The 20322-nt window shown below is 37.3% G+C and overlaps 1 protein-coding gene across 1 annotated transcript in view; it reads right to left on the bottom strand.

Annotated features, from left to right (window-relative positions):
* Positions 1–20322, bottom strand: part of tweek (transmembrane protein KIAA1109 homolog tweek) — an 843591-nt gene that overhangs the window by 614739 nt on the left and 208530 nt on the right. The window contains 2 exon segments of the mRNA XM_068226772.1: positions 2744–2946; positions 10694–10841. Coding sequence (XP_068082873.1) covers positions 2744–2946; positions 10694–10841 — 351 coding nt within the window.

The following is a 20322-nucleotide window of genomic DNA, read 5'->3' as shown; positions in this document are numbered from 1 at the left end:
TCCAGGCTTCATAAGGAGTTCGTCCACTCAGTTTACTCATAGGACATCTGTTCCTAATGTAATTCGGTGTTGAAACAGCCTCTGCCCAGAAAGAAGGAGGAAGTCCGGACTGCATTCATAAACATCTGGCTATCTTGACGAGTGTACGGTTTTTCCTTTGATTGATTTTAACAATCTACCCTTAATTCCATAGTCCCCCAGTATGGCGAACATCTTTTCCCCTGGTACCCTGTCATATGCTTTCTTTAGATCTATGAACAAGCATAATTGTCTATTCCTCTCGTAACATTTTTCAATTACCTGGTGCATACTGAAAATCTGATCATGACAGCCCGTCTGTGGTCCTCTTTCCAATATGTTGTAGTTCCCACATTTAAACGTTAACAACAACAGTAATAGTAGTAGTAATAATTATTATTATTTATTTTATTATTAGGATTTGCTTTATATTATTATTACTATTATTATTATTATTATTATTATTATTATTATTATTATTATTATTAATCATATACAGTCGTATCAGCACACAACTTAACTACATCAACATTGTTAATAAGAAATGGCTTTGATATTTTATAATGATTATGATTTGCTTTACGTCGCACGAACACGGATAGGTCTTACAGCAATGATGGGATAGGAAGGGACAAGGAGTGGGGAGGAAGCGACCGTGGCCTTAATTAAGGTACAGCCTGGTGTGAAAATGGAAAACAAGGGAAAACCATCTTCACGACTGCCAACAGTGGGATTTGGACCCACTATCTTCCAAATGCAAGCTGACAGCTTTGTGCCCCAAACCACGCGACTATTCGCTCGGTGATAATAACAGTAATAATAATAATAATAATAATAATAATAATAATAATATCGTATGGCCTCACGTACTATGTGCAAGCATTTTAATTTGATGCCATATGGCTGCTTACCTGTCAATTTTGATGTTCCGTTTTACTCTAGGCCTACTAGATGGCAGAGTAAACTGAATCTCTCCTGGGTGTATACGGCTCAGTTTTCATTAATTTTGTTGGGTCAACATCAGATGTGTCGCCAGAGATTTTTACATGCCGACATCATATGAAATGGAGTCTTGAATGACTTTCCCCTGCCCTTCAAAAATCCGACTACCTCAGCCGGGTTTAACCCGCTAACTTAGGATCTGGAGGCCGACACACTACCACTGATCAACAGAGAGATGGAATGGAAGCAGTTGATGATCTCCACAAAGATTGTATCCTTTTCTGGATTTTATCAAGAAGAGCAAATTCTCCAAAATAAATTCTGGTACATAATGCATTCCATACGATTTAAAAAATATATTTTTGGACATTGAGCAAATTACAAGTTCTTGCTTGTCTGATAAATTGTCCATGTTATATTTCAGTACAACAGACCTTAATTTTGCCACTTTCTGGGTTGAGCATGCTGTTGTTGTTACGTTCTGTTGGCAGTGTTCATTTTCTTGGTTCACAGAGAGGAATTTAGTGGGGCTCTCCCTTTGTGGGGTCCAAAACTTAATTTTCTTAGGTCTAAATAAGTGCCTGCTGACCCCTTTACTACACTTGGATTTACAACCCGACACAAAACAGCCTGACGTATTGATGATTGCATTTAATAAGAATACTCAATTTGTGTGCCACTACTACTAAAATATTTTCATTCCATACCCTAATGCGGTACAGCGGGCCCCCTAGAGGCTGACATCCTCTTTCAGGATGAGAAATGCATTGAAGTGATTTGAGGTGCGGAGAAGGTGACATGGGAGTGGCCATGGCCTGTAAGAATGGAAAACCATGGAAAATGATTCTCAGGACACCCAATGGTGAGACCAACACCACCTCATGAATACAGAGCTGTAAAACCACAGTAAAGCCACGACCACTGTTAGCAGAAGCTATTCCACATAATTAATATTTTCCCCTCTAATACAGTGAATCATGCCTACACAACATTGTATTCAACTGCTACTCATTCAGACCGAATGATGTGCATGGCATTATGGTGCTGATATATGGAACTACCTTCTCTGGTAAAGAGAGCTGTATGGAAATTCTAACACTTGCTAGTCTTCTTCTTCTTCTTCTTCTTCTTCTTCTTCTTCTTCTTCTTCTTCTTCTTCTTCTTCTTCTTCTTCTTCTTCTTCTTCTTCTTCTTCTTCTTCTTCTTCTTCTTCTTCTTCTTCTTCTTCTTCTTCTTCTTCTTCTTCTTCTTCTTCTTCTTCTTCTTCTTCTTCTTCTTCTTCTTCTTCTTCTTCTTCTTCTTCTTCTTCTTCTTCTTCTTCTTCTTCTTCTTCTTCTTCTTCTTCTTCTTCTTCTTCTTCTTCTTCTTCTTCTTCTTCTTCTTCTTCTTCTTCTTCTTCTTCTTCTTCTTCTTCTTCTTCTTCTTCTTCTTCTTCTTCTTCTTCTTCTTCTTCTTCTTCTTCTTCTTCTTCTTCTTCTTCTTCTTCTTCTTCTTCTTCCAATTTTTTGACCACATAGATCTCTTTAGTTAGTCCATTGTCCAAGTCTCTTTGAAGAGGCTGTTCGGGCGTTGCAGTCCTCCCAGTACTTTTTTGTCTGTTTCGATCTTCATGCCAATTTTGGTGCTGAAAATATTCGTGTTGTTTCTTTCTTGTGAGTGTGAAGAGGATTCTTGTGTCCTGAGTCTACTATTATAGAAGGCAAAATACTTCATGAACAATAGAGCATAGCAATCACAACACAGAAAATAAGACCAGTGTTACATTCAACCAACTGAATTATACCTGTTACTGCTTGATGTGTACGAGAAGCGACGTCCCAGGCCACGCTTATCGCTCTGGCAGCTTACTGGACTGGGTGATGCTGTACTGATCCTACTACTAGCTCCTCCAACTGAGCTTTCTTTGTTAGTTTCAGTAGCAGAGCGAGAACGTTCACCACCACATGTGCTTGGGCTCTCTCCTGATAAACGATCTTGAGCAGTCACCTTTTCAAAGGAAGAGGAAAAAATTAGAAAACAAATAATCATGGTTATCAAGACAATAATACTTTTTCATTCAGTATCAGATGTCTGGAAATTGCTACAATATACCAATATACAAAAATATTTTGTAATCAGCTTTTCCATGTATTTACATACTGAGCAAAGGGTATATCATCATATAAATTTTTATCTTCATAGCACTTGCTGCGTTTACCGACTTTTTTTTTTTTTTTGCTAGTTGCTTTACGTCGCACTAACACAGATAGGTGTTAAGCGCCGATGCGATAGGAAAGGCCAAGGAGTTGTTGGAAGGAAGCAGCCATGACCTTAGTAGACTTATTTTTAAAATTTGAAGATTGTTTACAGACTTGTATCTCGGTCTATTTGAGTATGGACTGTGTTTTGCAACCTTACATAATAATAATAATAATAATAATAATAATAATAATAATGATAAACCACGAACCTACTACAGTGTCGTAGCAGGCGGAGGGGTGATACTCTGACGTAGTGCATCCCAGGTGACGGATAGGGGGGTCTTCACCGGCTTGCCAGTGGACTTGAGCGAAATAAAATAGCTCTCGTAGACCAAACACAAAACAACCTCTGTGGTTAACAACCATACTTGTAAATCAGAGCTTGCTCCCCTTAAGGTTCATTACCTTCGATAGTCAATATGGCAAAGCCTTTTAGGAAAATAATTCCACCATGCTGTCTAATCAGGCTTCAGGAGAAGGCTACTTTGGATTCAGTGGGTAGCCAACTGAGAGACAGCAATGAGTCTGAGCATTTGCAACCAACTACACTTAAGAGGATAAAAGATCAACAAATTAACTACATTGCAACATACAATATTAATTCTCTCTGTAAAATTGGAAGACTTAAGACTTTTATAGATGAATGAATAAACAAAAATTTTAATAGTGGGCCTTCAAGAAATGAGAAACACGATGGAAGAACCTTTTGAATCACAAGGGTATAGAATTTACAATGTGATACCTGACCGAGGAGTTAAGAATCAATGTCCCCAATTTAGAACAGAATTTATAGTGAATTTAAAAATAATAGATTCTATAATTGATTTTCAAGCACTATAACCAGGAATTGCAACTCTCACCTTTAAAACAACAAACAAAATTGTACAATAATAAATGCCCATGCCCCTAGTAAAGAAAAAAATTTCTAACACGAACAAAGAAAGAAGTGGATAAATTTTGGGATGTCCTTGAACACATAATAAACAAAGTAAATAAAAGTAATGTTAAAATTTTATTAGGGTTCTTTAGTGCCGAATTAGGAATGAAAAAAAAGGATAGAGATATAATAAGAAAATAGGCTCCACATAAATTTACAAACAAGAATGGCCAACGACTTGTTGAACTAGCTGTAGTACCCGGCATTGCCCAGATAGTTTCTGAATGTTTACCTTTAAGATTTGTATTACCAGTTAGTTATGTGTGAAGTGAATTTTTATAGAATTCCTTTTTGACTTGCAGACTGATGTGTTATGATCTATTATGTAGTTTTAGAATTATTTAGATGTTTTTGATTTCAAGTTTTAGATTATTTAATTTTCGAGTAAAACTTTGCCCTTATGGAAGCTCGAATTGACTGGGAAGTATTTGATCCTGTCAAAAATTATTAAGTGATAACTATATGTATTTATCCGTCACACTATAGATACGATGTACAGGATTTCAACTGTCAATGAGACTGTCCCCCTCTCGCCCCCCAGCTCTAAGAGATTAAAAATATGGACTGTCACCATTCATCTCAGTGACCCCGAAAACTGCAGATTCAACACCATTTTCGATTATTTTTATATCTCACTCACCCCCACCCAAAGGGGGCTGAACATGAACTTCAAAATGTTTGGAGAGCCACTATTCATTTCAGCGACCACAAAAACCATGGATTTGATACTATTCTAGATTATTTTTATACCTTACCCCCCTTGCCCCCTGCCCATAAGGGTGCTAAGGGGTGTCTTACCCCCACGCGGTTTTTCTCCTGACACTAAGTCATAAGTGTACCAAATTTGGTTTAAATCGCTCCAGTGGTTTAGGAGGAGATACAATTACATTTATATATATATTTTATCTTTATACTTCACCCCATTTCCGTCCCCGCCCAAAGGAGTCCCTATGAGTGTCTTACACAACAGTTTATTATTTCCAGATAGTAAGTCATATGTGTATCAACTTCGGTTGGCAGCTATGCCCGAACGAACATGCATAACCTCGCTGCTATGGAATCCTTGAGCTGACGTTGCCATGGTTACGACCGTTCGTTTCTTTATCCAATTCCTTACGCAGGGGTAGTGTGGTTCCAATATCTCCGTAACTGTTGGTTTTAGGGCCCATAGAGCTTACCGAGTTTTGTTCTTTGTGTCAAGGGGCTTAAAATGAGCTTTGTCTCGTCCTTGTACGACAAATTCAATTTCGCCTATATTAGCGTATTACTTTTATATTTTTGTATTTCCCCCATTGCCCTTCCCCTCTCGAATTGTTTTGAAAATAAAATATAGCCCATGTTACTCACTGGCAATGTAGCTTTCTATAGGTGAAGTAATTTTTAAAATTGGTTCAGTAGTTTCTGAGTCTATCCATTACAATCAAATATACAAATTTTTCCTCTTTATAATATTAGTATAGATATGTCCAAAGAATCCCAGTCTCCTCTTATGCATAGTATCTATAATGGGTTCTAGCTCTCTGTACATGACTTTGTTAGGTATTAGCCACCACTGTCCATCCTTCTGGTATTTTTTGTTGATGCAGGTTCTTCCAATCTTCCTTTCACTTTTCTGAAGTCTGCCAGTCTTTGATTGTTTATTCAGGTAAAAAAGTGTTTCTGCTGCATATGTAGCTTCCGGTTTTATAACCATGTTGTGTTTTATTTTTGTATTTATTGAAGACATTTCTTTTTGTAGATATCCCATGTAAATTTTTTGTGCTTTAGCTAATCTATTTGTTCTTGTTTGGAGTGAGATTTTTTTCATTTAGGTTATGTGTCATTACTTCTCCAAGATATTTAAATTGAGTTACTATTTTGATTTTATTACCATTTGTGGTAACTTTTTTTAGTTGTGATGGTTTTTGGGGAATAATTTCTGTTTTTTCAAATAATAGTTTGAGGCCAATTTTATTTGCAATGTTTTGAAGTTCTGATATCTGGACTTTTGCTTCTTTTATGTCCACTGCTAGTAATGCTAAATCATCAGCGAAACCCAGGCAATTTGTTTTGATTTTTTGGCCTATCTTTATTTTGGGGGGACATTTCCTAAACCATTCACTCATTACCATTTCTAGAGCATAATTAAATAATAGTGGTGAGAGCCCATCTCCTTGCCGTAGTCCAGTTTTAATTTCAAACGTCTCTCATGTTCGCCCCTAAAATTCACTTTTGATTTGGTGTTGGTGAGAGTCAATTTTATCATGTTTATTAATTTGGGGTGTAGTCCAAGGTGTCTTAAAATTTTAAACAGAGATTCTCCACCAATTCTAGAGACTATTATAAAAATTTTGGAAGACAACTACAGAAATATGTTTTTTTTACCAATTTGCTTTACGTCGCACCGACACAGATAGGTCTTACGGCGACGATGGGATACGAGATGGCTAGGATTGGGAAGGAAGCGGCCGTGGCCTTAAGGTACAGTCCCAACATTTGCCTGGTGTGAAAATGGGAAACCACGGAAAACCATCTTCAGGACTGCCGACAGTGGGGTTCGAACCTACTATCTCCCGAATACTGGATACTGGCCGCACTTAAGTGACTGCAGCTATCGAGCTCGGTACAGAAATATGCTCCTATATTAATGCTGAAAGATGAAAATGGAAAAATGGCACATAACAGTAGTGAAAATGCTGAGATTATGGAAAAAACATTCAGTAAACTTTTGAATTGTGAAGAACATATGGAACTATTACAAATTAATACAAATAGTCCAATAAAAACCAAATTTAATAACAGAGACCCTACAAGACTTCCAGAATTAAAAAAAGTACTAAAAGAAAAATGATAAGGCATGAGGAGAAGACCAGGTTTTTGTAGAGATGTGGAAATATTCAAGTAACTTGGTTCAGATTTCCTTACACATGGCTTTAACAAAAATTTGGATCACTGAACACTTTCCAGAACATTGGCCAACAGCCTTAATTCACCCTCTTCATAATAAAAGTAGATAAGAGTAATCCGGATAATTATAGAGGAATGTCTATCTTGGACTACACAAACAAGATTTTTCCTAAGATCTTATGTGGAAGGATTAAGGATCAACTAGAAAGAGAGTTAGGAGAATACCAAGGAGGCTTTATACCCTGGAGAAGTTGTGCTGAACAGATCATCACTTTTTTTTTTGCTTTACGTCGCACCGACACAGATACGTCTTATGGCGACGATGGGACAGGAAAGGCCTAGGAATGGGAAGGAAATGTCTGTGGCCTTAATTAAGGTACAGCCCCAGCATTTGCCTGGTGTGAAAATGGGAAACCACGGAAAACCATCTTCAGGGCTGCCGACAGTGTGGTTCGAACCCACTATCTCCCGAATACTGGACACTGACCGCACTTGAGCGACTGCAGCTATCGAGCTTGGTGATCATCACTCTAATATTAATAATGGCATACTACAGAAAACAAAACAAGCCTATAGTAATAACATTTATTGACTTTAAGAAGGCATATGATTGTATACCTTTGAATGTTAAAAATTTTACAGAATTTTGGACTCCATACTAAATTAATTGAACTTATAGAACTTACTTTAACTAATACCATATCAAAGTAAAGTTTAGAGGAGAGATGTCTGAACCATTTTTTATTAAAACATGTTTAAGACAAGGAGACTGTTTATCACCATTACTATTTAATTGTGCATTAGAATTTAAATAAGGGAATGGTACAAGGTCAACCCAAAGAACATAAAAGTTGGAAGCACCAAACAAAATTCATTTAAACTGTTTAGGATTTGCTGATGACCTTGCTCTATTGTCCAACAATATTCAGGAAACTCGACACCAAATTAAATTTCTAGAGGAAATAGCACAAAAAATAGGTCTTATGATATACTTTGAAAAAACTGATAAATTTAAGTATTTAGGAGAAATCATAACTTATAATCTTAATGAGAAACCAGCTTGGCATAACAGAATAAATAAACAAAGCAACTTATATTACCAAGATTACATACAATAAAAAAAGCTTATCGATAGCAGTAAAATTAAGACATTATAAAACAGTCACACACCCAGAAATAATTTATGCTAGTGAAATCAGTTTTAAAACTACTAATACAGCTGAAACAGACAAAATACGTAAGACAGAAAGAATAATAATTAGAACATGCATAAATAAACAGTATCGAGTTAATGGATAATGGAGAATAGCATGAAATAAAACAGTTTATAAGGAAATTGAACCAGTATTGAGCATGATTAGGAAAAAACCGTATATCATTCCTTGGACATCTTATCACAACACCTGACACCAGAATTAGCAGACGAATAATTGAAAAATTATGGAATAGCAAGACAAAGATTAATTGGATCACTGAAATTAAGGAGGATATTCAAGAACTACAAATAACAATAGACTATCTCAAAAATAAAACAGAAAAAAATACTTCAAAAAACACACACACCAGACTACAGACCAAGATCAATAAAAGGTATTAAGGGAAGGTACTTTCAACAGAACAAAGGAAGGCATCATCTCTCAGAATGAAAAATATTGGGCTGATAGAAAATCAAGAAATCCTTTGTATAATTGACTAAAGACTAATGACCACTTTAGTCCATTACACAATGGATTTTTCGATTTTCTCTCAGCCCAGTACTTCTTTATTTTCTCAGATCTTGATTTTCTCTCCTCGCCTGAAATCGCTCTTCCCATGGTTTGTCTGTAGTCTGGTGTCAATGTTTTTGAGCGTCTTGATTCTGTGGGTCTTATTTTTTAAATCCTCTACTGTGATTTGTAGTTCCTTCACATCTTCTTTGATTTTTGTAATCCACTTAATATAACTCTTACTGTTTCACAATTTTTCTATTATAATCCTGCTGATTCTCTTTTTGGGTGTTCTAATTAGGTGACCAAAGAATGAGACTTTTTTTTTTTTTCTGATAGTGCTCATTACCATTCCTATTTCTTTGTAGACTGTTTCATTAGAAACTAGTCTCCAGTGTCCATTTTCTTGGTATTTTTTGTTTATACATGTTCTGATTATTCTTGTTTTTCTATTTTGAGTATTCTGTCTATTGCTGCAGTATTAGTTGTTTTGAAAATGGTTTTGCTAGCATATGTTATTTCTGGTTGTATGAAGGTTTTATAATGTGTTAATTTTGTGGCTATTGTGAGGTATTTTTTGTTGTGTGTGTTCTTGGTGACATACTGAGCTTTGGTTAATTTGTTTATTCTATTATGTCATGTTTGCTCTTTGTTGAGGTTCTATCATTTCACCTAAGTATTTAAATTTGTCTACAATTTTGATTTCCTGTTCCATTTTGATTTTTGTTGTAAGTGGTGGGTCGGTTAACATTATTTGTTTTCTCAAAGGATATTTAGAGGCCAATTTTTTGTGATTTCATTTGTTGTTAAGTATCCTGAACATTGTTAGATAGGAGAGCAAGGTTGTCAGCAAATCCCAGATAGTTTAAGGTTATTATTTAGTTCTTTTTCCGGGTTGAAACGTGTTTTTGTTTTCTGTACATTCCGTATAATTTGCCAACGTCTTGAATACACTGCAGTATTCTTTGTTAAGGCAACTGAAATATCCCTACTCGATTCAAGGTAATCAGTCTCCCAGGCAGCAATCGCACTACGAGAGTGGTTCCTGACCTTGGCCTTATATATCCTATCCTTCTTGGCTGACGTAAACCCCCTGGCTGTCTCGTGAGAATTCTGGAAAGTATGTGTCACAGCCAGGTAGTGAGACTTGCCCACGCTGTTATGTAATTAGAGGTTCGTCCTGCATGTTAAGACACCGGAATATCATTTGACAAGACCAAGATCCTGGCAGCTATCCCTTGGAAAGGAAAATCCGTGAGACTTTCAAAATCAAGAAACACTGAACAATATGGATTTCGAAGAAGGATATAAAATCAGCAATTCTTGGATGCCTAAGACGTACAGACCCCAACACAAACACGCACGATGAACCTCTAATTCAGGACCTCTCAGGGTGCATGCGCCAGTGCACTGCACAGCAGGAGATGGCTTCACTAGGTTAACCTGAGTGAAAACCCCCACTCTTCTTTCCCTACATCTATCTCACCCATTCAGCCTGTCTCCGCCTTCTTCACCTTCCCCGCTGCCCCCACCCCCCCACTGTGAAATGTTTACGTGCAGTGAGCGGACACACTCAGTTGTACGGGACAAGGTTACCGGTGTTAGATTGCCATTAGGCAATGGGGCCTGCCATTATAATGTAAACATCCCAACTCCATTGTGAATGGCAGTATGCAAGTGAGCTTGCCGTTACCATCACAACTCAGCAATTCACACTTTACATTGGAAACAACATATGGGGACCTCCCAATGCTGTTTCTCAGATAATGCTAAGAGACATGCAATTTAAAAAATCGTATTCACTGCATGTACAGTAATTTACTTAGATATCCATATACAATGTAGAATACCATAGCGAAGCACAGGTACATTAGCTAGTTATACTATAAAAATAAATATCCAGTGTCTATTTCTTCTTTTTCTCTAATGTTCTAATTCAATTGTAAACATACCTTAAGACCAGCAGCAAGAGATGCACCTGTGTGGTCCCAACCTGCTCCTGGCTCCTGGAGAGAGATATCTCGGGAGTCATACGGTGGTGTGTGGAATACAAGTTGCCCTTCATGAAGAATACTCTGTCCAAAGCCAGGATCACGTCCCTGCTCATTAATCCTAAAACAGTTCAGCATGAAATGACTATCACTCACAGACACTTTTAACACTGCATTTCAAAAATTAAAATATCAATGTCCAACAGTGTCTACAGACATCAGACATCTTTTACTAATCTGTGTCCAATCATTTATGACCATAGCACTATATATCTTTCTAATAAAGATGCTAGTTAAAGACGGTTACTCTGAAAGTGAAAAAATCCATTGAGTAGAAGGACTTCATGTAAAGGTTAATGTGAGAATGCTGTACACAAGTAATGTGACAAGTTTGGAGTAGAAAGTATGAGCACTATATTGTGAAACAAAGTAAGCTCTTTGCAAAACCACTGTCAGGAGTTAACCAGGAAACTTGTGTCACAAGTTTGCTCTGCTGTTTGACTACACAAAAGCTTGCATAGCAAATATAATCACAATCATTCTGCAGCACTTCTGTTGGCACATCCTTGATCATACTCTGAACAGTCTGAATTTTTCACAATAGTTATCCCATCTATGTGTAACTGACAAGAGGTTTAAAAGTCTACAGTGCACTTGGAAAGTGTTCTCAACATCAACCAGAAGACTTCTTCATGAAAAATGAGGATGTGATCATGAAGAACAAATGTACAAAATTTGTATTGTTATTAATCATATGTGAAAGTCATTAATTAGCATTTGTATACTTTAAGGTAATGACTTTTGTGGCAGGGTGTAGCCACACATGCCGTTCTTAGTAGGATGCTTCTAGTTATTTCCAGTTTCATCAGAAAGAAATTTTCTCGAAGAGTTAAAGGACTTACCTCATCAAAAATTAGGATATCTTATTAGTTGAAATAAAACCCTTTTTAATTGGTGGATGTGGGTGTTGGGAGTAATCCGATTGGTCACCTGTGACTGCACAATTTCCAGCTTAGGCCTGCTTGTGAGAGCGAAGCAAACTGTCTGCGTCTTTTTCTGCTGACCAGCTTCGGGAGCAGACGCGCTTATCTATCCTATGATGGGGCTACCAGCCTCTGGGGTAAGCGCTATTTCTTCTTTTGAACTTTAACTTTAAATGTAAAATTTACGTAGTGCATGCGAGTTTACCCTTGGTACCCATATTCGCCAATTTTTTCATCGAAATGATTTAGTTTTCACAAATATAAAGTTTTGAAGCTTCCACCTAATCAATACTTTATCTATTATTATTGTATAGGAGCAGTTTCGACCCCTTTTATGTCATCCTCAGCTGGTTAACATAGCATACAATTAAAACATCACTAAATACAATGAGGAATGTCACACAGTAAGAAGCATTATCAGTTTACAATTTCTTCTTCCTGACTTAACACAATGCTGTCCGCTCACGTATCAATATGTGTTTCCAAGCACGGTGCTCTGCAGCCGATCACGTATAAATACGTGTTTGTGCAAGTCTGTCTTCTGATGCCATCTAACGGTTATTGAGGAACTATTTGGAGATTATCGTTGATGTGCCTAAATGGTAGAAAAACTACGCTTCTTTTAGTACTGGTTTTGCCCGTTTTAGTGCATCAGTTGCATTTGTTTTTGCCTTTGAATATCTTCCGTGTATCCATCAATGCTAGTAAACAAAAATGGCAGCCCCGGTAAACAAAAACAGTGGACTGACTCCTGGTGATATTATACATGAATTATACGCTGATAATTTGTCATATGTTTCCCGTTATTGTGAGGAGAGTGAAGATGAATTGTCTAATGATAATTCTAGTGCTAGTGTCATGCATTTATGTGGAAGTGATGCGTTGAATGACACGTTTATTGCACCATGTGAGCAATGACCTGATGCTTCAGATAGCAAAGATAGTCTAGATGTAAGTACTGTTGGTAATATTCTCCCTATTTCTGGCAGTGAGTGGCCTAACAGGATATTATACTGTTTTTGGAGTCTTTCTCGTGGACGCATGGCGTTAAAATTTCGCCGAGTGAACCTGAAAATATAGGTTGTGATGTTAAGTTGCTCATTTGTAATGATTTGTTGGTGTATATGGTGGAGGAATCAAACAGATATCAATACCAGAATGAACCGAAATCTAAAATCTCACCAAAAACTTTAAAATGGACAAATTGAGACAATAATTTACGATACCCTCATTGTTGGACATATACATTTGTGTGTGGGGACTGTTACCTGCAATTCTCGGCCATTGTTTGCATTGCCGTTAAATTATGTGCCTGAAACTGTGGCGATTTAAAATGTATTTTCTTGCCATTGTTACGTCGGTTGCTTCGAAATTCTGATTGGCTCAATAACCAAATTTTTGACTTGAGCGTGCGCAGTGTCGATGTTCAACTGAGCGACGCGCGGCTTGACTGCACTGAACGCCAGTCTGTTACCAGCAGCTCGCCAAGATGGACGCGTTTGGAGAAGTTGTGTACAAAATGCGATTGAAAGTTGTTGGAGTGGAGTTTGATAAACCAGGCTAATAGCCTCGTTAATTAAGGCATTGCCTGAATTATAGCGAAATAATGTTGTGTGTTTCATATTTACTGTTTTTTTAAAATTAGTGTGACCGAACTATCTGAAGGAGGGTTCTTCATTACAAAATGAGCTAGAATGTAAGCTATTGGATTACAGTATATTAAATTGGACACCCAAAAATGTAAGTACAAGTATCTACTTAATTGTTTCGAAACTGTTCTGCTGCCAGATTATTTGGAGAAGAACGTGTGTATCAAGCTATCTGCGACAACTATTATATTAGAAGAAATGTTTTGGCAACGCTGTTAATATTACTTCGTCTCTACTCCGCTACTGAAATTGAAATTAGGCCTATAGTTTATGGACCTGGTGACCACCGTTTATGCATTAAATTAAGCTGGACTTTCTTCTTCATCGGACATTTTAATGATATAAATTGTATCTGCTAAATATTAAAATGTAACTTAACATGATTTTGGTAATGTTCTATATCCAAATTATTCTTATGAAGTAATTCTGGAACATGGTATATGCGCGGGTGAGAGACCTATTATTCCATTACTTTAATTTAACTGAGATTATCGTTGTGCTGCCTTTTTCTGTTTCTTAAAGTTATTATTATTATTAATTTTGTTGGTGGATTACTTTTTGCATTTCTTGGTTCATATTTGTGGCATCCGATGGACTGTTGACAACGTTTTGAAAGACGTTATGTACTAGTATTGTTTTCGTAATGGCTCATTGTTTAATTACTTAAAGGGATGGTTTATTTCCGGTCTTATTCGGCCATTACCGTTTTCCAAGGCCTCCTAAAATTAAAATTGTGTAACCGGCATTTAAATCCTTTATTAATATTTTGGTTGGAAGAAATGTTAAATTTAAAAGACTATACATAATTATTGTAATATTCTGGTTATAATAAACTGGAATTTGTTCTCTATTTCTTGATGATACTTTTGCCCTCCTCAGATTATTCGCGTCCGTTTTTCTTTCCTTCTTCTTTCATTATTGCGTGCCATGTTTTTATCTTATCTCCGGTACGCTAATTTTGTGTGGGCTTTGCCTATTGTCTCTTTAAGTCAGATGTTGGCTTCTGTTTTGGGAAGCTGTATGCTTCGTGTGTACCATTGTTTTGTTGTCGGTGAAATTTTAAGTGTTTCCCTTCCTAATTTGTAGTTTATTTGAGACATATTTTTATTCGGGTTCGTGCGATTTTCTCTTGTGTCCTTTCAATTATTTACGTGTGGAACCTTTTTTGGGTCTGCTATCGTTGCCTTATATATTGAGTGTGTTTCCGTGTTTCGGGGTGATTGAAATCCTTGTGTACTGGTTCCGGAAACAAATTCCAGTTTATTGTGATTAATTGTAGTATACTTACTCACCAAGAAAAGCTGGCCAGTTATGTAATTAATATTTAATGCACGGATCCGTTTTAACATTTGTCATTCATTTATTCTAAGGCAAACTGTAGCTTGTAATCTGAGTGTGTTTTCACGATTTTATTTATCCTAAAAATAGACATTTGTCTCCTAATTTAATGAGTTGAATTATTACAATTTTTATCTTTCTTCTATTTACTTATTTATTACTACATAAAAATTATTTTACGTTGTTATCCGAGTGCGCACTCATAGTATATTTTGCTTTGAAAATTTATTTTTACCTATAATTGAAAGACATTATTTACAAATTTATTATTTGTTCTGCAGTTTTCATTCCTAAATTCTGTTTATATTTTTCCTAATTTTAAGTAAAGTTCAAGTTATTTAAACATTAATCTTGCTTTCATTTAGCAATCTTGACCTGGCAACCCCTCAAGTGGTTAGCTCGATCCAGTCCTTTCCCTTATGTTCTGTGCCCTCCACGCTGGTTTTGTTAATACTGCTCCTGCTCGATGGTAAGTATTTTGCTCCTTGTGCACATTTGGTTATATTTATGGGGTTTTATTATCATTCCTGTTTTATCTTTGTCGGGTTGCACAAATATAACTGTGAATGAACCTAAAATTATTAAATTATGATACCCTGCAATAACTCCATGTCTCTGCCAAAACCTTCCGGCCACAGGGGCCAGTTATACGTCAGATGGGACGGACAGCAATGTGTTAAACAATCATCAAGTTAAATGATATGAGAATTAAGACTTAATTTCTACTATTCTGTACATGGATGATATATGTTTAAAATACAATGTTCTTGGATTTAAAATGTTCACTGTTCCACACTAGAGCTTATAGCTGAGTTGATAAAGCATTTTTTGAGGCACAGGTTAAGTTCATAGGATGTTTTCGTAGTTTGTACTTATGTTACTATATTACATCTTATGGTCAGCCGTGTTTGTCTGCTAATGACATAACTATGATTATAAAGGATTGCTGGATTCAGTAATAAAAGTTGCTTAAAATGACGTTAACACTTATGTTGAAGTATTATCAGGTTCATTGTCTGTATTTGATGATATAAAACTTCGTCGATCTACATTTGAATGAAACTTAATCTATCCAGTACACTGTTGTTCGACTTAGAGCTGTTGCATGGCATACTTTCAGTCCATATTAAGGATTGTAATTGTGCTAGGAAACACTGTATAAAAATGTTTAGTATAATTTTTGTAAAATTGTAAGTAGATCATTAATCTTGCGACGTGCTTCCCTCAGTCTTTATGTCATCTATTTTCGTTAAAATATTGCTATGTATTGTTTGATTTTGTGACATGGTACATTATATGCTTAGTGTGAAAGCTCCTTCTCCACTTTTATGTTGTTGGACATGTTAAGTATCTGTAAAAATAGAAACGTAAAGTGTAGGAAATTTACGCCTGCCAAGTTTGGAATGTCTAACTAAACATGAAATGAGTGTATGTGTACTTAATGCCGCTGTTGACTTCTTGATGTGTGCTACTCGGGAGCACGTCGTGCACTGTTTCGTGTGCGTCTGGGGCTGATGCTTGTGGTTATGGAGGGGAGGGTTGGAGGGGTAGGAGGAGCGGCTGTTAGGGGAGTTGGGGGTGGAACAGGACGTGTCTTATAGCGGTTCTTTAATGTGTATCAGGTTCTGGATTTTTTACTCTTTTTAGGTAAGTGTTTAAGGATGGAATAACTGATTGAAAAGGATATTGATTCTGTCTGTAATTTCATTTAGACTGAAATTTTGGATTGGTGAAGTGATCTAAACTGATGTAAAAACTGATGTAAAAATCTTCCATTATGTTGAGTAATGGGCCCTTGGGGTTTAAACTTAGGAATTTCATGTCGTTTTCAATGTTAGTAAATTTATGTTTGTATCAATATGTTGACCTATGGCTGAAAAATGATTATGTTTTACTGCATTAATACGCTCAATGTAACGTATTTGAAAGTTTCCTCCAGTGTGTCCGGTATAACTGGCCTCACAACTGTCACACTTCATACAATACACACATGAACGGTTGTATTTATTGTTGTTGTTGATAGATTTGGTATTGTATAAAATGTTGGCATTATTATATATGGTTCTGTAGGCTATTTTTAGATTTCATTTCTTAATAATGTTAGTTATTGGATATATATGGGTGGTATTAAAAGTGAAAAGTATGTAATCTTTCTTGGTTTTGTTAGCTCTGGTTAGTTTTGATTTAAGTTGATGTTTTATCTTTTGGATAATTTTATTGATCATTTTTTTAAATATCCATTTTGTCTGGCTATTTCGTGAATCAGATTCAGTTCTTTGTTTAATTCTTCTTGTGTTAGTGGTATATTGAACTCTCTGTATATCATACTATGGTATGCTGCTTTTCTGTGTGCGTCAGGGTGGATAGAATCAATTTTTATTGTGTTGGACGTATGTGTGGGTTTTCTATATATTTTATTAGATGACTTTCGTGCCTGGTTATAGATATGTCTAGGTAATTTATGGTATGGTTATTTTACATTTCCATGGTGAATTTTATGTGTGGATTTATTTTGTTTAATTGTTCTAGTAATTTGATTTCATTAGTGAATCTACTGTCTATTATAACAAAAAAGTCATCTACAAATTTGCACCAAAAAAAGATAATGTCTATTTTGCTGATTTCTTGATCTAGGTGATCTATGCAAATTTCGGCTAATATGCCTGATGTTGGGGATCCCATTGGTAAACCCCAACCCCTACCGGAATTTCACGGGAGACTGAGGAGTGTCCTAAAGCATTTCTAAAGACATCGGAATCTCTACTGGGTAGGCCAAATATACCTACGGAAATATACTTTACAAATTGACAGCCAGCAGCTAAAAGCGTCAGCAGGGGCTTGGTGGCAGAACATTAAAGGGCTTTCTGGGAGGAATTTAAGAAAGAATTCGTCCAGAGATTTGACTTTGAATCTGTCCAAACTTCGGTACAAAAAACACAACCCAGTGGTATGAGAGCAGGAGCTTTCATAATTCAAAAATTCCAGCTATTTAAGCGACTCCACAAAAGGGAAAATATTGATATGAGTGTCCCTTATATAACTGAACTGCTACATGATAAGGTGACACAACCAAAAACCTTTGAAGAGCTCCGTCACACCGTAGCAAAATTAGACGAAGAAACAAGTTTCCATACCTCAAAAACTAAAACCTCAACAGCAGAGGAACCCCAGAAATGCTACCAATGCAGGCAGACCGGGCATTTTAAAGGCCAATTCCCGGAAAACTAGATTGGGACCGTTCGAGTTGGGGTAGGGAGGATTCCGGAAGAATGAAGAAGCCCCAGATACATGACACCTGGCTAGAAGGTAAACATATTGGTCAAATCTGTAGTGATGATAAACCTAATCCATCCCACCCAGCTATTAACTTGATAATTGATAAGCCTTCAATCGCTATCCTTGACACTCAAGCTTCACACTCATTTGTGAGCATGAATGTGGCAAAATTATATACCGTAAACATTAGAAACCAATGTAATGGCTGAACTGAGAAAAGGACTGTTGAGGGTGGAGGAGAAGGTAGACCCTGAGAAGTTGTTGAATAAGTTCCCTGAGGTCATTACTGATAGAATCGGGTTTACCACAACGGTAAAACATAAATAATTTGTACGGATAAGGCCCCTGTTAAATGAAGGCCCTACCCACTTAACCCAGATAAATGAAAATTTGTAGTAAAAAAGTCAAGGAAATGGAGAACCAGGGATTGATTGAACCTTCAGTATCAGGATGGGCTTCTCCAATAGTACTACCTAACGAGAAAAGTGATTACCAACACTGTGTGGACCTACACCAGGTAAATAAGACTATATCAGATACCTAACCCATGCCAGATCTCCGCCATCTGATAAAGCAAGTGAGTGGGGTAAAAGTCTTCAGTACCCTTGATTTGAACTCTGGCTACTGGCAAGTAAAAGTCGAAGAAGAGTCTCGACCAATGACTGCTTTTTCCACCCCAAGAGGACTATCAATTCGAGTCATGCCATTTGGTCTTAAGAATGCTCCAGCCACCTTTATGCATCTGATGGACAAAGTCTTCTTCGGATACACAGGCAAATTCTACCAGGTCTCTCTGGACGACATCCTCGTGTACAGCAAGACGTTTTCGGAGCATCTGGAACATCTAGCTAGAATATTAGAAAGGTTGAGGATTCACAGACTTACCTGCCAAGTCAAGATGTGTTGGTTCGAACCAAACTCAGTTGAGTATCTAGGCCATGTATTGACCGACTAGACCTTGGAGAGAAACTGAGAAGAATTGGGCCGTTCACAAACAGGAAAGGCCTCGTACGAAACGCCACGTACATCAATTTTTAGGCCTCTGTGGGTGGTACAGTACCTTTGTACCACACTTTGATATGAAAGCTGCTCCGCTAACCGACCTCCTCAATAAAAACATACAATTTAAATGGACCCCAAAGGGAAGAAACAGCCTTCCAGGATATTAAAAAAATCTATTTTTGACGCTCCAAGTCTAGCTTATCTGGATACAAGCCAGGAGGTCTGCTTGCAGACGGATGTGACATCGGTCTTGGGACTGTACTATTCCAAGGGAGAGGAGGAGGCAAGGATATAATTGAGTATGCCAGTAGGAAACCTTCTGCTCACAAGAGAAACTATTGTACAGCCGAGAAGAAGGCATTAGCAGTTGTATGGGCTGTCAGGAAGTTCAGAGGTTATCTAGAAGGAAGTTCAGACTCTCTACAGACAACTCTTCACTTCAGTGGATGAACCAAGTTTCTGGAACAAATTCCAAACTGAAGCAATGGACCTTGATCCTTGCCGATTTTGACTTTGAAATTTGTCCTTTTCCTGGTATAGCCAATCAAGCTGTGGACAGTCTATCAAGAAATCCTGAGGATGGACAGAAATCAGCCTGAATTTATTACAGAGAGAGATTCCTGGGCCAATCAAGAGGTCTCAAACAGACCCTGTGCTCCTTGCTATCTGATGAGGAAATAATGAAATAAATTTAGATTTAACAAGGAAGTGGCAGACTGAGGACATGCCCTGTAACAGAATGGCATCCTGGATCAGCAAATACAGCACTAATTGTCGATCTGTCCCAGTTCAGTTTAAGATGTGCTACAAGAACTTCCGACTCGAAGACTACACACGTAAGTATGCTTCCTACCTCCCTGGATTCTCTCTGGTCATCATCATTCCGAAGTCACAAAGCGCAAGGATTTTGAACAAATACCATGATAATCCAGAGACTGGTCATCCTGGTCAAGAGGAAACCTATTCTCCGATTTGGCGACTTTTCTTCTGGGTACACATGCGTCAGGAAATAAAAAACTACGTTCAGGCCTGTGCAATCTGTGCTCGCACTAAGGCGAACAACCAGAAGGAGAGTACCAGCATGAGAGGATGCCAACCCCATCAACCTTGGGAGGTCCTCGCCCTTGACCTTACGGGAGCTCATCCTAGGACATCTCAGAGAAAAACGGGGATCCTCGTGGTGACTGATCTATTCACCAGATGGGTGTAAGCATTCGCCATCCCTGAACCTACATCGGGACGTATCGTACAACTCTTAAGGACGGAAGTCTTCAGTTGGTATGGGTATCCTTGGTGTCTACTCACGGACAATGGCACTTTGAGACAGTGGTTGCAAACTTTGTCAGAGTGGGGA

This window comes from Anabrus simplex, chromosome 1, assembly GCF_040414725.1.
Source record: "Anabrus simplex isolate iqAnaSimp1 chromosome 1, ASM4041472v1, whole genome shotgun sequence".
Classification (NCBI taxonomy): domain Eukaryota; kingdom Metazoa; phylum Arthropoda; class Insecta; order Orthoptera; family Tettigoniidae; genus Anabrus; species Anabrus simplex.
This window is presented reverse-complemented; position numbering and strand designations above follow the sequence as displayed.